At 39.8% G+C, this 25806-nt stretch overlaps 1 protein-coding gene across 3 annotated transcripts in view; it reads left to right on the top strand.

Moving 5' to 3' along the window:
- Window positions 1-19349, top strand: part of MYH11 (myosin heavy chain 11) — a 61689-nt gene extending 42340 nt beyond the window's left edge. For 2 of the 3 annotated variants that reach the window (XM_061473489.1, XM_061473490.1), the window contains 25 exons: window positions 131-252; window positions 368-437; window positions 581-741; window positions 1627-1735; window positions 2657-2788; window positions 3085-3291; window positions 3686-3823; window positions 4477-4600; window positions 5046-5217; window positions 5798-6010; window positions 6150-6294; window positions 6383-6589; window positions 7654-7758; window positions 7874-8026; window positions 8451-8699; window positions 8962-9174; window positions 9842-10054; window positions 10723-10884; window positions 11612-11740; window positions 12305-12393; window positions 13204-13327; window positions 13488-13696; window positions 14253-14361; window positions 14755-14927; window positions 18889-19349. In XM_061473489.1, the coding sequence (XP_061329473.1) occupies window positions 131-252; window positions 368-437; window positions 581-741; window positions 1627-1735; window positions 2657-2788; window positions 3085-3291; window positions 3686-3823; window positions 4477-4600; window positions 5046-5217; window positions 5798-6010; window positions 6150-6294; window positions 6383-6589; window positions 7654-7758; window positions 7874-8026; window positions 8451-8699; window positions 8962-9174; window positions 9842-10054; window positions 10723-10884; window positions 11612-11740; window positions 12305-12393; window positions 13204-13327; window positions 13488-13696; window positions 14253-14361; window positions 14755-14927; window positions 18889-19027 (3867 nt within the window). In that variant the 3' untranslated portion in view covers window positions 19028-19349. Of the gene's footprint in view, window positions 1-130; window positions 253-367; window positions 438-580; window positions 742-1626; window positions 1736-2656; window positions 2789-3084; window positions 3292-3685; window positions 3824-4476; window positions 4601-5045; window positions 5218-5797; window positions 6011-6149; window positions 6295-6382; window positions 6590-7653; window positions 7759-7873; window positions 8027-8450; window positions 8700-8961; window positions 9175-9841; window positions 10055-10722; window positions 10885-11611; window positions 11741-12304; window positions 12394-13203; window positions 13328-13487; window positions 13697-14252; window positions 14362-14754; window positions 14928-16000; window positions 16029-18884 lie in introns of all 3 variants that reach the window. The other variant, XM_061473491.1, reaches the window with a different exon arrangement.
- The last annotated feature ends 6457 nt before the right edge of the window (window positions 19350-25806 follow it).

The following is a 25806-nucleotide window of genomic DNA, read 5'->3' as shown; positions in this document are numbered from 1 at the left end:
ATTACTCATGTTGAGCTGCTCACTGTAGCAGCACATCACAGAGCTGAAGGATGTCTTCAAACATAGATGCAGCTGATAACATTTATGTAATTTTTTACAGTGCTAAATATGCTTTCTGTTCCCTTTTCAGGCTGGCAAACTTGACGCCCATTTAGTGCTGGAGCAGTTGCGCTGCAATGGTGTCTTGGAAGGTATTCGTATCTGCCGACAGGGATTTCCCAACAGGATTGTCTTCCAGGAGTTCCGTCAGCGGTAGGAATCCCTCACTCAGTGCTAACTCTGGGTTTAATAGTGGTGTTTTAGGTGTTTAGCTGTGCAAAATAATCTGATGTGTTTCAACCTCCCTAACATCAATGTCTTTTGGCAGGTATGAAATTCTTGCTGCAAATGCTATTCCTAAAGGATTCATGGATGGAAAGCAGGCTTGCATACTGATGGTGAGGAAACTATTTTTTATATTAATTATCAGGTCTACACTTCTTATACAAAAGCTGCTGAGAGTAACAAGGAATGAGAAGTGATTTTTTAATATCCCAAACATCAGCACTGGAGTTAACAAATATTCCTCTTTTTGCTCTAGATCAAAGCATTAGAACTTGATCCCAACTTGTACAGAATTGGACAAAGTAAAATCTTCTTCAGAACTGGCGTTCTGGCTCACCTGGAAGAAGAGAGAGACCTGAAGATCACAGATGTTATCATCACTTTCCAGGCTCAGTGCCGAGGCTACCTAGCAAGAAAGTAAGAATATGTACCAACAAAAATAATGTCTTCTGCAGCAGAGTATCTACAGCAGCCTTTAGTTCTCTGTATAGCAAACTGAAGATGTTAAGACACTTTATTACTATTTATTATTTGTATTGCATTAGAACTCACCTTGTGTCCAATGAAGGTCTCACTTCCTGCCCAGAAGAGGCTTATTAGTATAATTGCAGGGAAGTGATTACATTGTGAGGCTACTTACACCCTCTGTACAGTAAAAGCTCTCAGATGCAATGACTCATCATTTAAACATGTTTGTACAAGGGGGAGAAGGAGCATCCTAATGTATGACTAGAATCTTATGCACTATTACAAGTAGCAACACCACTGGCATTTGTAAACCACGAAAGAATTTCTTCCACAGCCTGGGCGTGAAACATCTAGCATGATCTCAGTTAATGTACATCACAAACCTATTAACAATAATGTCCTTTTCCTGCACACTACCAAGGCTTTCAAATTGCTGAGCAAAGAAATTCAAATATAATAGGTTTGAAGAATGATAAACAATGCAAGTTCTGAGTGCCCATGTACTATGGAAAGATGTTTACACCCAGAACTAGATATATACTTTGTGGTCTGTGCCTACCTATGGAGTACAAACAGACAAAACCCAAACAAACAAATATAAAACCCAGCCAAAACCCAGAAGACTAAATAAAATACCAGGAAGCTAATCAGAATTATCACCTTCCCTCAAGAAGGTACAGGCACTGTTTAAGCAACAAAAGAATTTGAGCCAGACTTCTCAAACCATGTGGCTAATCAGCAGACTCTCAGGCAAGAGTTTTACTTAATGTGCGTATCTTGCAGATACCTCACATTTTCAGACTGAATCTATTTGCTTCATGTTTTTAATCACAGAGCCTTTGCCAAGAGACAACAACAGCTGACTGCAATGAAGGTTATCCAAAGAAATTGTGCTGCTTACCTGAAGCTGAGGAACTGGCAGTGGTGGAGACTGTTCACTAAAGTGAGTGACTGCAATCAGTGAATCTCCCTCAGCTTTCCAAAAGAAATGAAATGCAATGCACAAGATAACTGAGGTATATCATGTCAGGCACACTCCTTGTTCCAACGTCCACTGGAGTTGATGGCAAGAAACTCATTAGCTTCACAAAATGTTAGGTTAGAGATATGCTGGATAGTTATATAATGCTATTAACATGAAGTCTATTTTGTTCTCAAGCTAGAGCTAACTACTTAAAAAGAGATTCATAAAAGATTTTGCCTGTTTGGGGACTTTTTTTAATTGCCAAAAATGAAATAATTTCATAGGTGTGGGTAACGAGAAGACAGAGTAAAACTTAATTTTGTGAACATGCAGAGTTATATACCTATGGGGGACTCAGTAGCTCAAGAGTTCCCTAACTGGGACACTAAACATCCTCCCACTAGGCACTCAAGCAGATTAAGTCTATTTTCCTACTAAAGAGGCCTGTTTGGGGTTTTTGGTTTGGTTTTTCTAAAAAAGAACAGCCTTCAGTTTGGATTCAGAAAATTCTTCCTACTTGCACTGATAGCAACCTCCTCTGCAACCAGAAATAGGCAATAACACACCTGCATGTGCATATTGCCTGTCTGTGCAGCAGATGTAGCTTTTGTACATCATCAATGGATAAAAACAAGCTTGAAGCCATTCAAAAAGTGACAACACTGAAGGCAGAGGTGCTCACAAGGCTCCAAGAATTAACACAGAGATGGCCAAAAGCAATACTTTTGAGGCTTGTTGATTTAAAGATGCCTACACCAAGCTTGTCCAGACAGCATTTGCCCACCGTTCAAATATCAACAGACAGTGCTACCATTAGTGCCAGTCAGCCTGGCACCTTTAAGTACCATGCTCAGCACATAAATACTGTCAGGAAACATTCTTAAAACTCTTTATTTTCAGGTGAAACCACTGCTGCAAGTCACCCGCCAAGAGGAAGAAATGCAGGCCAAGGATGAAGAACTACAAAAAACTAAGGAAAGACAACAAAAAGCAGAGAGTGAATTGAAGGAGCTGGAACTGAAACACACACAGGTGATTTACACTTCTGAGCCTCTGGGAAACTCTAGCCATTCTTTCACCATTTCTAGAAGATATTAAAATAAAGGTGTATTTTTATTTTGTACTCACATTTGCATTCACAGCGATGGATCAGAACAGAAGTTCAGTGCACACAAACATCAGTATAGGCCTTACAACCACGAAAGAACCTGTGGTAGAGCTGCCTGCCTATTCACTAGAACTATCTAGTAAAAAGACACTGTGGGGCAATTCTCAATCAAAGTCTTAACTTCCTATCCTATTGCTTCCTTCCCATTTTACTTGTGTAGCTTTGTGAAGAGAAGAACCTCCTTCAGGAACAGCTTCAGGCAGAAACTGAACTGTATGCTGAAGCTGAAGAGATGAGAGTCCGTTTAGCTGCTAAGAAACAAGAGCTAGAAGAGATTCTGCATGAGATGGAAGCCAGAATTGAGGAAGAGGAGGAGCGCAGCCAGCAGTTGCAAGCAGAAAAGAAAAAGATGCAACAGCAAATGCTGGTAAGGAAGCATAAGTGACAAACACAGACAATAACTTGTATCTCACAGAGGAAAACAGAGACTGGCAAACCTTAGATCCTATGAAAGTGCTTGCTCCACTGCCCTCTGTAGAATATGTGTTTGTGACACTGAAGTAAGAGCAATCAATTGAGGCTCTTTCCTCCATAGTTCTCTTCTTCCCCATCTCTATTTTAATCTTTTCCCTAAAAATAATTATTTTGCCAAATCTTTCCTTCTAAATCACCAAGCATTACAGATTGTCTAGTTCTTCATAAAACCAATGAAGTCTACAACATACCCCACATGCAGTGACAAACATTTAGCATTTCCAATAATCTGAGTGGTATTTTATTTCTAAAATTCATGTTTTGTGGGTTGTTGTTTCCCCTCAAAGGACCTTGAGGAACAGCTGGAAGAAGAAGAAGCTGCAAGGCAGAAACTGCAACTTGAAAAAGTAACAGCGGATGGAAAGATAAAGAAAATGGAAGATGATATTCTCATAATGGAAGACCAGAACAACAAGCTAACAAAGGTAAGCATTGTGGATCCACTTTCTTACCTTGTGAAAATAGTGCAAGATGAGAGAAAATTTTCCCTTCTGCTGGAACAACAGGAATACTCTTAACTATATAACCACATGGGTGTATAGACTCACCAGACCATCAGTCCAGCATCTATCAAACAAGTTCCTCAGTTTTTCCATGCTCGTTTAAGCAATTCAGAATACTGTAAAACTACTGGTTTTGAGGTCTATTGCAGTAACAATACCTTTAAGCAAAATACTCACAGCAGTCAAACACAATCAATGGAAGTCATACCTCCTTGGCCCCAAGCAGAGTAAATAATCCTCTTGGTTTTCAACTAATTTCTATAAAACTTCATTATGAAAATTGGAAGTCAGTATGTATCCCAGTGCTTTTTAAAAAGGGATGCTCGTCTGAATTGGGCCCTGTATTTACAGCCATTAGAGTACAAGATTCTAATAGCAGCAGATTAGAGAACATGGAAGTCATAGACACCACTCTTCAGTTCCTCTGTAATTGACAAATCTAAATGTATCACTACAATCTCAAGAAACACAGCATAAAAAGAAAGTATCTTCAAAATTTTTACTTGACATAGAGTTGCTTCACAACCACCAATAACAGATGCTTTTTTTAACACAAGTATTTTATTTTTCTTCAGGAAAGAAAACTCCTTGAGGAAAGAATAAGCGATCTAACAACAAATCTTGCAGAAGAAGAAGAAAAAGCCAAAAATCTCACAAAGCTCAAAACCAAACATGAATCTATGATTTCAGAACTCGAAGGTAACATAACCAAAATTATTTTATATCAGAGTGGATTTTTTTTTGCCTTGGCACACATTAAAAAACCCGAACAGAATCTGGAGAGAGCTAAAAAATTTGGAGGGTGTTTTCCAAATTTCTTATGCTAAAGCTATTTTGTGCATGAGAATCACCAAATCACCAGTGTGCATAAGCCATAGATACCTTTTTTTTCTTAACATACAAAAGAGTAAATTGAGAAAAAAAAGCAATGCTGCTTCTAGATAAAAATAAATAAATGATTCTTTGGGGTGGCCAGAAATAGGTGATGACAGAAAGGTATTGACTGTTGCTTCAGAAATGCAGTGACTTGTAGTTAAATGTATGGCCTCACTGGAGGACAGAATATTTTTTGCCTAAGGTCAAGATAGGGTTGAGAACTCCTTGTACTAATGCAGTTGCATTACCTTTTTCGTTACTTTTTCAGTGCGACTGAAGAAAGAAGAGAAGAGCAGACAAGAACTGGAGAAAGCCAAGAGGAAGTTGGAAGGGGAATCAGCTGATCTACATGAGCAAATCGCAGAGCTCCAGGCACAAATTGCTGAGCTGAAGGCACAACTAGCCAAGAAGGAGGAAGAGCTGCAGGCTGCTTTAGCCAGGTATTGACTTCTGAATCTGTATACAGGTTGAAAAACCCAGGCTGAAACATATGTTTCTCCCATTCCCAGACACTGAGATGCTGCACTCATGAATCTCATCTCTCAGTTACATCCTTCCTCTGTGCTTGCTTTATTTTCCTAATTTACTCTTGCAAATTATACTATTGTTTGCCCACAGACACACAGGATTACCTCCAGATATGAATGAAAACCCCTCTTCCCAATGGCACTGGCAGTGCTGTCAAGTAAAGAATTATATGTAACAATGCACTTCACAAAAGGGAAAAAGGCAGAAATTACTTAACAGTCAGACCTTAATCCATTCCTGAGTCTCAGTGGATTTTCTGTATAAATTTAAGAGGGACAACACTCAACCAAAACTTTTGCTGAATCAGCTGGTCAGCATCTCCAGGCATTGTATCATGATAAAGTACAACTGCCAGATCTTTTTTGCATCAGTCCCCCTTCTCTTTGGTACTTTCTTGCACACAATCTATAAACCTTTACTCTCTGCATACTGATTTCTCAAAGTGAAATGATTCTTTACATACATACGTAAAATTAAATACTCTCTTTTCAGGCTTGAAGATGAAACTAGTCAGAAGAACAATGCCCTCAAGAAGATCCGTGAATTGGAATCTCACATCTCTGATCTCCAGGAAGATCTGGAGTCTGAGAGAGCTGCAAGAAACAAAGCAGAAAAACAGAAGAGAGACTTAGGCGAAGAGCTGGAGGCTCTTAAGACAGAGCTTGAGGATACTTTGGATACCACAGCCACCCAGCAAGAGCTCAGGTATGGAGATGTAGCACATGGGCTGAAAATATATGTCACCAAGCTCAGTACTGTTTAGTAACTGTGCAGCAGTGCCATTTTCCCAGTGACCGAAACACTCTTATCTGCTGCTACTCCATTTATGTGTGTTACCTTCCAGAGCAAAGCGTGAACAGGAGGTCACAGTTCTGAAGAGAGCTCTAGAAGAGGAGACTCGAACTCATGAAGCTCAGGTTCAGGAGATGAGACAAAAGCACACTCAAGCTGTGGAAGAGCTGACAGAGCAGCTGGAACAATTTAAACGGGTAAATGGAAATCCATCTTACTGAAAACTATCCACTAGATAACATGGCTTCCTTTTATAGATCATCTTTCTTCACTTCATGTTTGTAGGCTAAAGCAAACTTGGATAAGACCAAACAGACACTGGAGAAAGACAACGCAGATCTGGCTAATGAAGTCAGGAGCCTGAATCAGGCCAAACAAGATGTGGAGCACAAAAAGAAGAAGCTGGAAGTACAGCTGCAGGAGTTACAGTCCAAATACACTGATGGAGAGCGTGTTCGGACAGAACTCAATGAAAAAGTTCATAAATTACAGGTAGGAAGGAGTTTGACCTTCTGCTGTGACACATTGGGCTTGAGAAGACTGGTTTATATTGTTCTGTGAGGGTGTATCTAGAGGAATCTTAGCCCTGTCATCTTGAGCTGAAATAATCTTTTTTTTTGTCATCTGTAGGGTTCCTACCTTGAACTCCTACCTTAAATTATGCCATAATTAAACAACTTCAGCCACTCTATCTCATGGAAATGAAAGCTTTTAGTCTCACTATGCCTCTGTACACGTTGCAGTCTGTAATACCACCAGTAGTTCAGTGGCTGTGCTGCATGTTTTACAGAGTTTTTCTTTTATTCATTTTTGGGTAGAGGGGAACATTGATAGGAATGTGGCTTCTAGAAATGGATTAAACAGCTATTAAACACAAAAGATGTGTTTAATAAAAAATTACAATGAAAGGAGAATGCTCACTTACCTATAATTTAGTGTCAAGGGAGAAATAACTAAAGATAATTTAAAATGGTTCTTCAGTAGGTCTTCAATATCCAGCAATACTAATCAAGCTTATTGTTACAACTTTGTTCATAGCAGCAGTAAGCTTTATTATTTTAAGTTAGTAGATAAATATTAAAATATAATGAAAACACATCAACTTATGTCAAACTTGTGAAGAGGAAGAAAAATCCACAAAAAATTCCCATTCCTTTTTGCAATTCATTGAGAGGAACATACTAATATTGCCTTATGAATATGACTAAGTTTTGATACATAGTAACAGAATACTAAGATAAACTAGTCAAAAATGGCATTAGATCTTGGGAGTCTCCATGCACAGGTTACAAAGATGATGTGCAGACACTACAGAGTTTGCATGTAGGATTTAGTTCCACAGAACTTAAATCCAATATATTTTCCAGAAAAATGATGACAAAATTGTGAGTTCCAGTTAAGTTAGAAACACTATTGATGCTAGAGGGGACTCAGAGGCATAAGATCAGATTCAGATCCTGTTCAAAGTTAAGATTTCAATCTAGAGCAAACTAAACTTTGGAGGAAGATTTAAGTTGTTCAAAATAACTGAGTTTATTCACTGTGATATCTCACAGGTTGAGGTTGAAAATGTTACTGGTTTGCTCAATGAAGCGGAAAGCAAGACAATCAAATTGACCAAAGATGTTGCAACCTTAGGATCTCAGCTACAAGATGCACAGGTAAACTTGCATCCATTACTGTAGACAAGTAACAGCTCGCCTACAGTACTTATAAAATGCACTATAAAAAGACCTATACTAATGACTGTATTGCTGATGCATGTGGGGACTGCAGGAGCTGCTTCAGGAAGAAACGCGGCAGAAGCTAAATGTGTCTACCAAGCTTCGTCAGTTGGAGGATGAGAAGAACAGCTTGCAAGAGCAGTTGGATGAAGAAGTAGAAGCAAAACAAAATCTGGAGAGACATATTTCAACACTGACAATACAGGTATCAGTGCCATAGCTAAATCACTAGCTCCATCACTCAGAGTTCTATCAGTATTTCCAGAGGTTTCAGATCTGTAAAACTATCCTGGCACAGTACATGGACTTTCAGTGAAGTAGTGCTGTTAGCTCAGATAGCATCAGTGAAGCTCCGTGATGGAGTAAGCTGTCTCCCTCTTTGTTGAAGTATGATCTTAGGGCAGATACAAATGCAAAGTAGCTCCCAAGTTAGTCTTGTACACTAGGCCTGTACATACCAGCTCTGTTAATCTGCCTCATTTCATGAAGCCTGGGTGGTGGGTAAGTGGTCACTAGCTTCATATGGGTCAAATTAGGCAAGATTTCTCGGTCTTGGTTATCTCCTGGCCATCTTTGTCAAGCTTTGTTGTCATCGCTACAAAGATTTGTCCTCTGAATTCAAATTTCAGCTCTCTGACTCTAAGAAGAAGCTACAGGAATACGCCAGCACAGTAGAAACCATGGAAGAAGGCAAAAAGAAACTTCAGAAGGAAATTGAAAGCCTCACTCAACAGTTTGAGGAAAAGGCTGCTTCTTATGACAAACTGGAAAAAACTAAGAACAGACTTCAGCAGGAGCTGGATGACCTGGTGGTGGACTTAGACAACCAGCGTCAGCTGGTCTCCAACCTGGAAAAGAAACAGAAGAAGTTTGATCAGGTATGGATTTAAGATTCTCCCTTGCTGTGTTATCACCTAACTTCTGTGGAATACACAGAGACTCCACTGATTTAGTAAAAGATAAATGCAAGGACAAAAAATAAATGAAAATGTAACTATACATACACTGGCTAATTTTGTATTTATATAATTTTATCAAAAAAGCAAAGACTTTTTCTCTGTCATTAATAACTGGCAAGACAGTTGGACTAGAAAAACCCTGTTACTAACGACTCCGTGTCTTAACACTGCCTTTTTACAGATGCTGGCTGAAGAGAAAAACATCTCTTCAAAATATGCAGATGAAAGGGACAGAGCCGAAGCCGAAGCTAGAGAAAAAGAAACAAAGGCTTTGTCATTGGCCCGAGCCCTTGAAGAGGCTTTGGAAGCCAAAGAAGAACTGGAGAGAACAAACAAACTGTTGAAAGCTGAAATGGAAGATCTTGTTAGCTCCAAAGATGATGTTGGCAAGAATGTAAGTTTTGGGCTTAGAACAATTTCCACAACAATAGCTTAAAATAGCAGCTACAAACAGATCACTGTTTTCAGTGTGGGAAACTCTCTGTAACACACAAATCCATTCAGCAGGAAATGATATTTCATCCAAAATTCAAAGGTTATTCTATTTGTGTCCAAACTTTGAGACTGGCAAAGTAACTGTAAACCATCTTCATTTTTAACATGACTTCAACATTAGCAATTTCTAAGACTGAAAAAAAAAAAGCTTCTAAATAATTTAATTTATTAAGCATCCTTGAAGTCATAAACTCCAGAAATCTGAGTTAATTTATTAGTTACATTTGACTTGCCATCAGCCTAACATTTACTTGTATAGCTGCAACAGATTTCCACTGATGCGCTGCCAATCGCTTCTTTTATTACAGTGATATGACAATATTATTCCTAGTACTAAACACATCCAATTATGATACTTGTCTAGATTAAAAAATCGCAGTTTGGAATAAAGAGAGTCTCAGGTTACTCTAAGACAGATTTGAAAGTGTACAAAACAATGGTAATTAGTTCATTCATTGTCCACAGATGATCATTTCAAATGTGGCCTATACCACAGGTACATTGCATTAAACTAGAATTTTTTTTATTTCTTATAACAAGTCTATTAAATTCTCATTGCTCGAAAGGTCCATGAATTGGAGAAGTCTAAACGAACCCTTGAACAGCAAGTAGAAGAGATGAAGACACAATTAGAAGAGCTAGAGGATGAGCTACAGGCTGCTGAAGATGCCAAACTCAGGTTGGAGGTTAATATGCAGGCCCTGAAAGCCCAGTTTGAAAGAGATTTACAAGCCAGAGATGAACAGAATGAGGAGAAGAGAAGACAACTCCTTAAACAGGTACCATTTCATTCCCTAATATTGCCTTTGTAAATATTTAATCAAGCCAGTTGAAGGTGCCTAAGCTCATGCCATTATTAAATGTACCTCACTATAATCAGAAGAAAACATTATATTGCCTTGCCCTTGGCAAAGAGTAAAAAAGTAAGTTATTGTACTGAAAAAGGCACAAAACTGCATGAGGTTTTTATTCCTGATTCAGTAGCAGATACACAATTGCCAACAGACGTAGCAATTTAATACTACAACCAATATAGTATAAATAGTATGAATTGTTATTTCTGACATAGTCAAAAGAACCTTCCTTGCCTATATTCTCAATGCAAGTGAAAAAAACCAAACCCACAGCTTCTAATATATCTTCCCAATGTACGTTGAATGGATACAAAGGCATTGGAAATTAAAACATATGGGGCACAGCCTACCTGTGTAGAAGTATTGTGACTGCAAGGACAACTGCTGTAGTCATCTTCTTGCAATACGCATATTTCCATGAATTGCTGACTCCTTTCAAGGATCTTTGATTTTTGGACAAAATGGAAATTTATTTTAACTGCCAGGGAAATCACAATTAATAGAGACGTAAGAGGCTGTACACATTATGCAGACATAAACAGTGTTTAAGAGTGCTCCAGGACTTCCCTAAACTTGTTTTCTTTAATGATCAGCTCCATGAATATGAAACAGAACTGGAAGATGAGCGGAAGCAACGTGCCCTGGCAGCTGCAGCCAAAAAGAAGCTGGAGATTGATGTTAAAGATCTAGAAAGCCAAGCTGATTCTGCTAATAAAGGCCGGGAAGAAGCCATCAAACAACTCCGCAAATTACAGGTATGTAATGCCACAAATATAGTTTTTCTCACTGCTGACTTTTGTGCAGTCACGATACGATAGGTGACATCTGTGAACTTGGCCTATTACAGATGGTTGCTGAATGGAGAGTTTTAACTGGACTCCCAGATTCAAGTATCTCTACTGAAATGCTTAGTTTGAATGACAGTGGGAAACTTCACATGGCAAATTATGAAAATCTTAAATTTCATCATTGCAGATTGCTTCCAAAATTCTCTGGCCAACACTTATCTGCTATTGACTTAACCACATGAAGGAAAACAGATTCACATGTAGAGAAAGCGCTACAGGATAAAAACCTATTACAGAGCTTCAATCCTGGTTCTAACACTTGGCTCAAAATCATGAAAGACTGTTCAGAAATCATGTTTTCTCCAAATTAGCATTTTCTTGCTTATACTGTAAGTCTCCATATCAACTGTTATGTCATACGCTGACAGCTAAACAACAAAAAGGGATACATCTAAGATTAAGACTGCAAATGTACTCAAATTTTCAGACAAAATATGGACAATAGGCATTGCAAAAGCCACAGAGTGCATTTCAGACCTCCCCAACACGTGCTAGCTGATCTCTCCAGAATATACAATTTAAGCAGGCATTATGACTATGTAAATGCATATGTGTTCTATTCTGTCTGAACTTGTTCTACTGAAATTGTAATGAAGACACACAAAAAGAAATCTCTGATATTCTTTTCAATAAGGCTCAGATGAAGGATTACCAACGAGAGCTGGATGATGCACGGGCTGCCAGAGAAGAAATATTTGCTACAGCCAGAGAAAATGAGAAGAAAGCAAAGGGTCTGGAAGCAGAACTCATCCAGCTTCAAGAGGTAAGATGGGAAACTTAGAGCAGTATGAAGCAGACTACACGCATGACCTTCAAGACCAAAACAGAACAGCATTGAAATAATATGATAGCTTTAGAGGATAGAAGGTTATAAGCTGCACTTGTAACAAGTTCCACATGCTCCATACGCTCCACTTAAGTTGCTGGATCTACTTCTGAGCACAGACAGATTAAGCTGAAAAAAAAATAAATCAAAAATCACAAAAGGCACAGTTCACCAGTCCTAAAGGGAAATGAATCCAACACAAACTGTTTTGAATAGCTATAAAGTCCTGAAGTCTTGTTAGTGCTATTATTCCTGTATGTATTAAATGGCAATCTTGTGACTGAAACCAATAAAATAGAAACCAGCTGATGGGCTGGATAAAGAGTATTTCATTGTATTTCCCCTGGATTTATGATATGACAAGAATTTATTCCCATAACAAGACAACCCGTCTTTTTCCAGTTTTAGAAAGTTTACAGTCCTGTGTATCATGATGTAACTGTTTGCCTGAACATTTATTTGCTCATTTCTTTACTATGGTGCCTTTTCCTTTTCTCCTAGGAACTGGCTGCTGCAGAGAGAGCTCGCAAACAAGCAGATCTGGAGAAAGAAGAGATGGCAGAGGAACTTGCAAGTGCTGCATCTGGAAGGTAGGAATAGACTGGATTACTCGCAAGGCTGTAAACATGCTACTGAAGAGTCCATGGCTGCCAAGAGAATCATAGATTCATGGAATGGTTTGGCTTGGAAGGAACCTTCAAGGGTCATCTAGTCCAGCCCCCCTGCATATGAGCAGGGACATCTTAAACTGGAGCAGGTTGCCCAGAACCACATCCAGCCTGGCCTTGAATGTCTCCAGGGATGGTGCATCCACCACCTCTCTGGGAAACCTGTTCCAGTATTTTATCACCCTCACCGTCAAAAAAATAATCTATAAAATATATTTGGTTCTCACATACCGCTACAAGAGTTCACACAAACATTATTGCACTATGCACTTCAGTTAAATGAGTTCTGTAAGAACAGATAACCTCTATCATGTCTCAGTTGTTATAAAGTAACGAGGAAGATTGATTCTGTTACTGTTATCAAACACAGTACGACATCACAGTTGCAGTTTATTCTAAGTCCGATTTTAAAAACCTGCATGTAAGTAACACCAGTCATGAAAAACTTGAATTCCCTTCCATTATATTCCTACCAACAATATCCCAAGTTTGAAATAGTCTAAATCTAAAAAAATGGTAAGAATGCATCCACTTACGAAAAGCAGAACTCTTCAGGTTATGTTCCTTCTCCCAACAGCCATGTGGTCTTGGCAACACAACATGCACACATAGGACTAGTTTCATTGAAAAGTCTTGTTCTCTTTTCTTTATTAATTATTGGTAATTCATAATAGTTTCAGACAGATTCTACTGGTAGAGCCGTAACTACAAGCGTTAAATTTCAACTTACAGGACAAGCCTTCAGGATGAGAAACGGCGCCTGGAGGCAAGAATCGCCCAACTGGAGGAAGAGCTAGAAGAGGAACAAAGCAACATAGAGGCAATGGGTGATCGCATGAGGAAAGCAGTACAGCAGGTAGAGCTCCTTTCAGTACATATCACTTTCTGTTCATATTCCAGCAAAAAGCATTTGTGATTCTGAGCATATATTTTGAAAATTGCCACCCCAATTTGCCATGTGTCATTTCTCTGAAAGCACACAACACTTCTGACAGCATCTGTTCTCATTCTTGCAGGCAGAGCAGCTGAACAATGAGCTAGCAACAGAGCGTGCAGCTGCACAGAAGAATGAAAATGCTCGGCAGCAACTGGAGAGGCAGAACAAAGAGCTAAAGAGTAAGCTGCAGGAGATGGAGGGAGCTGTGAAGTCCAAATTCAAAGCTACAATTGCTGCTCTGGAGGCCAAAATTGCTTCTCTTGAAGAACAATTGGAACAGGAAGCCAGGTACTGGTCTCCCAGAGGGCACAGCTCTCCCTTTACTCTTCCAGTTAATGAGAGAAACTAAACAAAGGTGTAGAGGACTTGTATCATCAGGGTCTCAGTGCCATTAAGGCTTCTTTAAGTCTCTCCTTCATATAACATTTCTGAGACACATGGCCAGTAACTGGAGTTGTTACGGGTTCCGATTAAGAACCATTTTATTGCTGAAAAGTTCTACTCTCATCAAAGGCATGGATCTCCTCCCCTACATTTCATGGTAACTACCCTATGACCCTGCCAAGTTAATTGCCATAACACATTGTGCCATTTGTAGGATTATTTCCTGAGGAAATCACCTTGTGTTTCGGAACATATCTCCTGGAGTACCTCTAGCATATAGCAAAGACACATACTTGCTTCGATCAGAAGAACATGACCTATAAATTTTCCTTAGAATTCAGCTGTTAAATTCAGTAAGGCCTTTAACATATGGGTCCTTGCTGCTAGTTTCAAGAGCAACATGCCTGAGGCAGATGAAGACTACAGACCACATCACCAAATGTTGCACTGTCATTTGCAGAGAGAAGCAGGCTGCAGCCAAGACATTACGCCAGAAGGACAAGAAACTGAAGGATGCATTGCTGCAGGTGGAGGATGAGAGAAAGCAAGCAGAGCAATACAAAGATCAGGTATCAAACTGTGTCATGAAGGTCTCAGTCTGGGGCACAGAGATTTTCAGGTTTTACCCTAAGAAAGGAAAATTCCATGTTTTGCATCAAAACTATCCCTCTAGAAAGCAGACTGTCTGCTTGGATTCTATCCTGGGGGAGCTATAGAAACCTTTGCTAAAAGATGGGACAATACAGCTTTCCTCCTATGCTGAAGCATGTGCCAAAGCACTAGTCCTTGTCAATCAGCCAACTGCAACAGTCTGACTACACAGTTTTTAGATCTTAAGCTTCTACCTTTGATTCAGGCCATGTTTCAGTAAAACCCTCAAGAGAAATATAAAATTAAAATGAAGAATGTAAAGCTATTAGATCTGTATTGAAGTAAAGCATTACTCTAAAATTTCCCTTTAGGCTGAGAAGGGCAACACACGGCTCAAGCAACTGAAAAGGCAGCTGGAGGAGGCCGAGGAAGAGTCTCAGCGTATCAACGCAAACCGCAGGAAGTTGCAGAGAGAGCTGGATGAAGCTACCGAGAGTAATGACGCCCTGGGACGTGAGGTTGCAGCACTGAAGAGCAAGCTCAGGTACGGTGCCCTTGTTTGGGATAGGCATTCCCAGCCACCGACAGCCGTGAACTGCAGAACTGGAGAAGTAGAAAAAAAATCTGTTCAAGAACAGACACTGCTAACGCTGCAAAGTTACTCCTGTTGTTAGCTTGGCAGATACAACAGGCCAGTCAGAAGGTGAAGTGCATTTCATAGGGTGCAGCAGTCTCAGCATTTCAGCTGTGGTGAACAGCTGTGATAAAATGGCACGGGCCTTACTCTTTTTCTAATCAAAAGTCCTGTTGCCTTAAATAGGAACAGAATAAGGCTTGGTTGCTTTTGAAAACACTCCTTATGTGCTGCATCTATTTGTGCAGAAGCTTTCACAGAAGGGTAGAAATGCTTGTGCTTTTCACACATGTACAACTCTCACGCAATGACAGTAAATAGTCTTAGACAACATCACAGGTGGCAAAAAGCGGAGAACATTATACAATTCTTATCCAAAAGCCTCTTCGGACTTCACCACAAAGGGATTCAGTGTCATCAGACCTAGGAAAAGATCAGTATGTCCCTTTGCATTTTGTTGTTAAAACTGACTGGGAAAAAGAGCTGTGATCAGTCAACTACATACTGGAGTTCTGCACTCACTGGGTTTGAAAACACTAACCCAGTGAAATAGAGACTGACTTGAAATAGAATAGAATTGCTCTATCTGAATCATCACAACAGAAAACTTTGCTTTTTACCTAAAACCAACTGTATTTCAGTTGAAAATAAAGCACCTGCCTATTTGTGTTCTTGAAGCAGTTTATCAGTAACATGCATGCACCTTCAGATTTGGGTTTACTTCAAAGTGAAGAGTTAAGGGCTGTGGTAGCCTTTTCCATTAGCACCATCTTAGGTGGTACATGCTCCTAGCTGCTTTACAAAGGAGAAGCTGCGTCCAGTCCGTTTTACATAGAATAGCATAAGGCTCATTTTTGTTTTATCTAAATGTAATGTAATTGGCTGTAATGTACTTTGTTTAATTATTTTAAATTAATCTACCTACCTCTGATCATGACCGTGTGCTTAGTATAACTGCCCAGGACTCTTTATCTCTGTTTCAGAGGGACACAGGAACCTTCGCATGACTAAAGCAGGTACCATGCCTTCAACTTTGCAGCTAGCTTGTGTTGCACAAATTTCCATTTTCTTTGGCCCAAGTAAAAATTATGTGAGGTTCCTGCAAACTGTGAAGGCTTGGATATCTTGGCATTAACCTGTTTTGAAAAAGAGACAAATATTACAATAATCTAGCTACCATCAGCTAAGTGATACGTCCTCCTTACAAGTAGTTTATGTACTGATACACACTTACCAATGTTGCATTCTCACAGGCTCTACCAACAGAGTACCTAATGAAGTGTTTTTCCTGCATGAAAGTTTTCTTTTTTGCACCACATCTTTGTGCACAACCACAAAGATTAAAGCTTTTCCTATCAAATACACCATAGATTAGCAAAATTGATTAAAAGGACTAATGAATATGAAGTTTCACAGCATGTCATTAGAATTTCACGGTATTTCTTACACATTGCAATGCGGACTAAGGTAAGTTTCCATCTAACTCACCTGAAATTTGGGAAGATCTTGCTTGCATGTGATTTATCACATTTACATCACACTATCACAGACAAAAGACAAAGTCTTGCCTTTCATTACACAGCACTGTTAATACTGCGGCTGTATTGCTTACAAATAGCTATTACTTAGGCTTTTATAGCTATTTTACAGGCATTACGTTGCTTGTCTACTGTTATTAAAACAAAGCACAGACACAGAAATTAACACTGATACTGTAACCTAGCAGAGCATTATATTATACATTAACATGTTCTCTGGAGATTGAAATAATACCTGCTGTTTGCAAAAACTAAAGAGCTACTGCCTTGTAATATTTGTATATCTTCTATTTTACATATGCTGGATTTTGCTGTGAATACGCAAATATTTAAAGATGATGTCTTGTCCTTGCATGTGCCTTTTAGGCAGCCTAATATTTCCAGTCAGACTGGTATTCAAGCACTACTCCAGTAGCACCTGTTCAAAGGTAGATTAAACACAGAGATGCTAAGCAAACACTAATGCTTAAGGCTTGCCTCAACTATACCCATTACTCTAAAGGTACTAATGAGAGTGACCACATGAATATATCAAATCTATAAACCTATTTAAGAACAGATATAAACCAAAATATTTATTCACAGGGCCAATACCAGTTTAAAGAAGCATTAAGTTTATGCATACTGCAACAGCTTATGTTAATAAGTGGTTAGTGTGTGATAGGGAGTCCAATTCTTTGTACCCAAAACCGTACTGTACAATTTGGTTAGGTTCTTGCTGTTACTCTCCATCATTCCCCTGTTCTCTTATAGCATTTCAGTGAATTACTGCAACATAAAGAGCGTTATCTTACAAATGACTCATGAGTAACTGAATCTAGATAAAATGCTCTTCCTTTATTAACAAGAATCAATAGATTTACTGACCGACTAGATCTTTCTTGGTAAACAGTAATAAATAATATTTGCTATCATAAAATAGCAGACACTGCTTAATAGTATCTACTAATAGTGTCTAGACTCTGCCAAGCACGTGCCAGGGTAGAAATGACATACCCTTGTGTTCAATATACGCTGCCAGCACCGGAACAACTGTGGTTACCTAACCACAGGTCTTAAAAGAAGCTTTATTATCCAGCTAATTGCTTGCTCACACTTAAGCTGAAGGGCAGAATTGTGGAAAACAGACTACATCTCATTTTTCCATCTCGGAAACAAAGATTTGTGCCTTTAAAATAAGTTAGCCTAGCCAATGTTCCTACCCCCTTCCCTTGTATGGAAGGTCAAACTTCGGACTTAAATAGCTGTTTCAGAAAGGACAACACTGGCTTAGTCTTTTGCAAGGACAAGACAAGCCTTTAAATATTTATGCATAATTGCTGTGCCTAAAAGTACAGAGTCACTTCTATTTAACACCAAATTAGTAATTTTGGCACAACATTCAGTAATTGTGAAATTATTTTATTGCTCATTTCTGTGGTCTCAAGCCTTTACAAAGGTTTGCTTAATGAGGGGCAAGTGAGAGGCCATGTTACAAAACTTGAGTGTTTTGTAGCACAGTAGCAATGGAGGCCAAGAAGAGACAACCCCATCTTCTGTCTCACTTGCTCACACCTCCCCAGAAATTTAACCTTGAGGACCAAAGCGTCCCTGCCTTGGGATGTGGCTGTGAAATGTATGGAGATGGGAGGGAGATGGGAGAGGAAAAGGGGTGGGGGAAAAGCATTTTTCTGTAAGCTCTTCTGCAAGATAATTGCTCTGTCAAGTGTCAGCGCCCAAGTTACAACTCAGTTCCAAAGAAGCACTGGTTTCCTCTTTCCACTGGGAGAGACTGGAGTTACCCACAACGTAGATACCACATGTGACAAAGCACCTGAGATGCTCTGACCAATGTAGCCGTTGAAGAGAGGGCCTACAGGCTCAAAAACGCCTCCTGACATCAGCAGCACTGCTCCAGTCCCAGATCTTGTGGGCTTTCAGTAACTGGTGGGCTTTGCCATGCTGCATGTCAGAAATTCAGAACAAACTCTCTCTCCTTGCTCTTCCACTGCTACTGTAGGTACAAGCAGCCCCCTTTCCCATTCCTTCCAGTTGCGGTCCCCACAGGGCAAAAGTGAAATGAAGAGTGTGGGGGAGTTGGGGCAGATGACACTATTTAGAGAAGAACTTTAAGCACAAGAACAGGAATCCCATCCCAGTTCCAAAGATCTGGGCATCTCAACCTGTCCACAAATTACTCTTCCATGCTACAGAACAGGAAGTTGAATCAGAGGCCCACAGCTCTTGGCTGCTCCACATTTAAAAACATCAGCCCCACAAGTACCATTACTCTTTGCTCATTTGCGAGGACTGCAAATGACTTAACACTTGATTTTTTTTTCCTTTTACTGCAGGAGGGGAAATGAGCCGGCATCTTTTGCCCCACCACGTAGATCTGGAGGCAGGAGAGTAATTGAGAATGCAACAGACGGAGCTGATGACGAAATGGATGCAAGAGATGGAGATTTCAATGGAACAAAATCCAGTGAATAAACACGCTTTAAAATTGCACTGCAGCAAGGGGAGGGAGGACAATATTTAGCACTGTGTAAGTCTACTCTTAGTGTCAAGATCACATACACCCACTCCTCTGACAATGATAAAAAGCACAACTGCCTTGTCTCCAAAGTATAGATTGATGTTAAAAGTACTCCAAAACTTATTTTACCATTAAGTGTATTTGAGGTCAGGTTTTCTTAACAGAGTAATTAACTTTGAGAATCTTCCAGAAAGTAAGTTCGAGTAGCTCAGATGACTTAAGTCCCAGTGAACTATGGTTTACACAGGATTTGTGAAACTGTTGCAAGGAAAAGAAGGGCATCAGTCAGTTAATCTTTTCTTAAACTTTCATTTTGTCTCGAGTATTCAATTAATATAGGGTTTTCTTCCTGGTTACTACACCCCTGATGCACCATTCACAAGGTGGAAGTGCCTTTTTAATCACTTACAGAAAAATAAAATATCATTTGTTCAAACTAAGTCAGCTGTTACAGTTCTATATGCACCATGGATGTGCTTACACATTAATAAAAGGCTATAAAAACTACTAATATTCTTGTGTACAGCTGTCACTTGGGTTCAATACAGCATGTCCAAAGAGAATGGGGGATGCAGAAGAACTTATTTACAACTCAAATGCTTTTTAGAAGAGGTCATCTCTAATATTAGAACAGAAAACTGATTTTCTCTTAAACTACTGCTTTTGAAAAAATGAAAAATAAAAAAAAAACCAAAAACAAACAAACAAACCAAAACAAAACACAAAACAAAAGGGTGAGGGGGGAAAAAAATCCCAAACAGAAACCAAGTACATATAAACTCATATACACTGAGCTGAATGTAAATTGACTTGAAGTATCTGGGACAGGTCTGATTACCTCATGGATGCTTACTGAGCTACCCTAGGATGTTGCCAACAGCTGACAGATGTAACGCATCTGAGGACATGGAGGAGACTTGCAAGATTCTGGTGCAGCAACTGGGAAGCAGGCAGGACACTAAGTGTGCATCTTTAGGCAACAGAACCATCCTTGAAGTCTACATGTAGTGTTATTTCCAAATGAAACCTCTACAGCAGGCAGAAAATAGTTAGAAACAGCAGCCCACTGAATGCAGTGATCCAAGCCAAGTTATTCTGCGTTAAGGATCGACATGCAGTTACATTTCATTTTTGGAGCACTCCAACAGGACCGCAGCCCACTGCTTGGAAGTCCGAGGACCTACAGCAAATAAGGCAGCTCTAGTACTTCCAGATAGCAGTGAACTCTGCGATCACACCGGGGCAGTAGAGAGCCACGCACAGCAAACTAGCAAAACCTGGGCTACAATTGCTCTAAACAGAGCACAGAGAGCGTACTCGGTGTCTTGGATTGTAGAGCAAGTAAACCTTAAGCACTGTGGCTACAGGGAGAGCAAGTCATGCAAAACGAAATCCACCTTGACAACTAATGCAATCGTCTTCTAAACTAAGCATTGTTCCAGAAGGCACGGAGATCATGAACTGGAGATTCAGACTAGGCACCATTTATCCAGCAGAATAAGAACCTAAAGAATTCTCTCTGCTCATGAAAAAGTAAAGGAAGAGCGTAAATAAGAATCCATTTAAATCAATTAGATGACAAGCTGCAGAGGAAGGGGGATAGGAGCTAGCAGATAAGACCTTTCCATTGCTTGATCAGCCATGCAGCCCAGCTCTGTAAACATGCTCAAGAGCTGGCTTTTAAACACACAGCTTATGAGCCTGCATGTGTGGGAACAAGGAAGACAGAGTTCATGTATTTATTTAAGCACCAATGCTAGGAGCAGAACCAACAAACTGATCCTTATTCTGCAAAGCTTGGGACAAAGGTAGTTGGTTTCTTTAGTAACACCACAGAAAGCACCCTTCTGCAAGTGGCCGGACAAAAGTTCCTCCCTCCTCCCCCAAAAAAGTCCTCTCTGTAACATCAGAGAGGTGATTTTTCTGGACTAAATTATCTTGACAATTCTCAATAGCATGTCCACCCCTAGTCTATCTGATTATATCTGTAGTCACATTAATAATATACCTGTAAAATATGTAATACTATACTGCATAATGCACAGCCACACTTTTCCAACTTCCTACCTTATCTCAGTGTTCTGCCTCAATCTGTGTGCAAGCCAACTTGCTCACTGAGCAGGCAAATTATGGCAAGATAAGGAAAATGAAACTTGTGCTGACTGATCCCTCCAGGCTACACAGTTCACTGAGCTGTAGCCTACATGTCAGCTCAACTGTCCTCATGTGTAAGAAAAGTGTCAACTCCCTGTGTGAGACGATAGGACAAAAATCACATTAAAACAGCCAGGGTTCAAGATTTTAAGAGAGCACAATGCCAATACTAAGCACTTCAAATCCCAGAGGCATCTTCAGCTATTTCAATATTTACATTCTTTAGGGTAGGAAACTACAAGGAGAGATGTAGAAGAATCTTGGCATAGGTTTCAGCAAAACAATGTCTCTTTCAGCTTCATGGATAAGAAACAGATTAGAAACTGGTAGCAAAAACCTGGACATAAACCACAGTGACAACTTGCAAAAATACCCTCAACACTCATCAACAGCTAGTATTCAAAATAAGCTTTATTCTGCTCCTGGCATAGCCAAAAGGATGGCAGGTAGCATCACCCATTATTTATTGAGGCATGGAGTGAAACTGAGTGAAGCCAAATTCTCAGAGGAATGGGCTCATGACAATTGGCATAATTAAGAAGTCATTGAAAAGCAGGTAGAGGTCATTAGGAGCCACACAGAAGATGGAGAATGAAAAGGTGTTACCTGCAGGATGCTGGGTACTTGTTTAGAAACTATGCCAAGAAAGGGCAAATAGACAGTAGAAGACCCAGAGAAGGAAACAGTAGAGTTGGTGACTGAATTAATGCCATCTTTAAAAATGGAGCAGCTGCAAGAACAGTAACAAGAATAATAAAAACCAGAATTTGGGAGAAAGAGTTGAAAATGCTCCTACAGGCCCCACACCCCCCTAGTATGGTACATATTAGGAAATTAATAGTATCCCCTGAAGACTGAGATGGTGGTATCTGGGGTGATCTCACTGATAAGTGAAAGAGAAGAGGACTATCCTTTGGTGTGCGTCCCCCCCAAGCCCTCCTGAATATGAAGCCAGGCCAATTGTTAAATTAAAAACTATGGGATCTTGGGGTGGTCATCTGCAATATACTATGCAAACCACCCCCAGGATCCCTTGCAACTGCCAAATTTACAAGAGAAATATAGCAGAAATTCAGCTAAAACAAACTGAAGGCTTGTGGCAAGCATGGCTAAGTGTCAGCAACCACACAACGTCGGGAGAGGATGAAACAAACACTATTTGGGGTCCAGTTTTCTTGAACTTGGGATCCAACCCAACAAATACACCCATCCTACCACCAGCACAGTAGCTTCTTGGGATGGAGGAATAGATGTTATGGAGCAAGGTGAAGCTTCCCTAATCCCCATTAAATCTCTAAGCAAGCTCTCTACAGCTGTCACAAAAGCCATTTGCATATGAGCCATGCACAAACAAGGACCCCATAATGTCCCACTAACTGCTACAGTAGATTTTGCAATGTTAGAACTATTAATTAGCAATTCTTAAACTCTAACTGCAAAATGAGGTGAAATTAAAAGAGACACTGAACATAATAAAGACCAGGACAATAACATTCCTAAGGCACACTCTACATGGACAGAATTAATACACAACATTGTTAACTGCAGTCATGAAACAGGCTGGGATGATACACCAGCTGAAAAACAAAACCTGAAACCCCAGGGAGGCGATCACAAAGTAAGATCCATGAAACAGGGGATGTAAACTACATTAAAAGTAAACAAGTTTAAAAACCCATGAACAGAATTTTGTGTACAGGAATGAAATATGCAAGAGTGTGTTAGCCTTAGACATTCCTGGAGTTGTGATTCAGTCTACTAGCACTATCTCGAGTCTAATTGAAGCATTCTGAGGAACAAGGTAGCAGTGAAAAGGAGAGCATTTCAACTTCTGCCTCCCTTCCTCCCCCTTAGAAAGAAATTGAGGGTGGAGAGACACTGGAACACATCTCCCAGAGCAGCTGTGATTGCTCCATTCCTGGCAGCCTTCAAGGCCACATTAGATGGGGGTTTGAGCAACCTGGTCTAGTGGAAAGTGCCCCTGCCTGTGGCGGGGGGGGGGGGGGGTTGGAACTTTATTAAAATTATGGGATACCACTTTTAATTATTTAGCTCCTGTTATGCCTTATCAATTGTTACAATCTAATTATACAATGAGTCATGATTTATTGCCTACCTCCATGGGAATGAATCTTATATTGGTGAAGAAACTACTACAACACAATGATCTCTGTCAGCAGCCCAAGTGCATCTGAAACAACAGGCACAAAACTCTAATCACCGTTCATTGTGATACAGGATATCTGTATATTGGAAAGAGTGAAGAAGGACAGAGAACAGCAGTGGTAGGAAACTCCTCTTGGATGGCTACTGACAGCAACAGAAATTTTTAATTTCATACTTCACCCAGTTGTGATTTTATTAACTCTAATGTGTCTATTACTTATATTGCATATAAAGGTTTGGCATAAGATAAAACAAATAATCCAACTTTAATCACCCCAAACATACAAACGAACACATAACAAATAGTAGTGCTTCACTGTATACTTACTGTGAATCTGTAAGTGCTCAAATTATTAATACAATATTTATGGCAGAGGCAAGAGGCTACTGTACCACCATTCTGTGAGGGCAAAGATAAATTGACTACAGTCACAGAGTGGAGCATGGTGCTGTGTTTCTCCCCCCTTCCCCAATCTGACCTTTATTTCCCAACTCTGCTCAAGTGATAATCACCAGTGGTGGTGGTAATGGACGAGTCTGGGTAATGATAAAGGCATCCAACTTAACTCTTGGGAGATGGGTAATAACACAATAGCCAAAGGCCTAATCTGAGCAAGGTGAACCCCTCCCACCCCCAAATATAATCCTGGTCAAGGTCCAACTCAAGGCAAGTTTCTGTAGTAGATAGGAGAACACAACCATGACTCAATTGTGTTACTCCATAAATACTGGACTGCCCAGAGCCCATTGAGCTATCCTGCACAGCAGCAGCCTGCAAACCAGGATATCCCCCAAGTAGGGCCACCTCTCAACAATACTCCTCAAGGCTGAGAGATTCCTTGCTGCAACAGATCCTCAGTAAGTGATTAAGTGTGCTAACCTCTGCAGTCCCAGCTACATGATATAAATGACTGATCGCACATATATAATCCTTTAGATATAAACTGCTGACCAAGTCTGAGACTAAGTCTGAATCTAACCACAACCTTGATGCCTCTCTGGAAGGAGTTTAGAAAGCAAGGGGGTCCTTTCTGAACCTCACGACTCAACAGAAGGGTCTGCCTGACAGCTTTGCTTGACCCTGTCCTCTATGCAGTAAATAATCAAGTGCACATCACCATCAAACCTTGTTAAATCCCTGTTTCATTTACTAAAAAACTTTGAGTCAATGGTTTCTATCAGTAAACATTTTGCTACTTCTAAGTGCATCACTCCTCCATCCACAACAGCACACAAGTTTAGCCAACTGTGTACATGGTCTGAATAATGGGAATCATCTGTGTTTATTTCCTCTTCCAGAGAAACAGATGCATCAGTGACTGTTTTCACAGCATTTTATAAAAAAAAAAAACTTATAAAAAACCCCACCAGAAAAAAAAAAACACACACAAAAAAAAACAACCCACAAACCAAAGACCACCCACTAAAAAAAACAAACCAAACCAAACTACAAAGCAAATTAAACCAAACCCAACCCATTTATGTGTTCTTTTGTCAAATAAGCTCTTCCCACCCACACCCCCCAGTAAAAAAAAATATAAAAACTGTTTAATCATGATTAGCTTTGCAAGTACAGGCTTCCCTAAGGTACATTAATACTGTGAGCAAACCTACTCCATTTAAAAAACAAATGGAAGTTTAATAATATTCTAGGGGGGGGGGAAATTACTTTAAAATAGTTTTCTACTCATATACATTTGTCTAACATGAAGGACTTCTCAGGTTAAAAAAAAAAAACACAATTCTAATTCTAACAGCTGAAAGCATATATTCTCATAGACAAAATAAAACAAGAAAAAAATCACTAATACCCAAGGCACATTAACAAAGAGAGCTTTAGAAAGCAGTAAAACCCACCTATTAAAATGTTAGATCTAGCAACATAATCAGGTCTCTTGCCTCCTACACAGCCAGGTTTTATGGGCCACAATATAGCAAAGAAAAGAAGGTGTCTATATGCTAAGCCAGTTCAAAGTCTCCTACCTTGCTGTTAGTTCTGGTATCTCCCAAGTACTACTAAGCACTAGGCATCCCTCACCTTTAACCATGGTCTGTTCTTAATGGCGAATCATTGCTTACAAAACCATATTAACCACTATAGAGGTAGGTTTTTGTGTAACATTCTGACCAGCAAACATCCCCACAAAAAGCTGAGCAGCTTCCCCACAGAAATATACCTTCCTCCACAGAAACACATTCTTCTAATTAGGGTGACTGCAGCACACAACAAGCATGATAGAAAGCCAGCACAACCAGAATTAAAACCAGAACCCCATGGTGCTGTACTAACATCAAAATCCAAAGTCTGAAGAGCTGCACAGGGAATACTGTCTCTGTTTTAGGTAGAACGACAATGGCTTTGACTGGTAGTGTCAAAAGAAGAAACTTTCATGGAGCTATTTACAGTGACTTA

Source organism: Pezoporus flaviventris, unplaced genomic scaffold (genome assembly GCF_033815535.1).
Source record: "Pezoporus flaviventris isolate CSIRO_AGI_PZ_B2104156 unplaced genomic scaffold, CSIRO_AGI_Pfla_v1 ptg000078l, whole genome shotgun sequence".
Classification (NCBI taxonomy): Eukaryota; Metazoa; Chordata; class Aves; order Psittaciformes; family Psittacidae; genus Pezoporus; species Pezoporus flaviventris.
The sequence above is the reverse complement of the archived record's forward strand: the minus strand, read 5'-3'. Positions and strand labels throughout refer to the sequence as shown.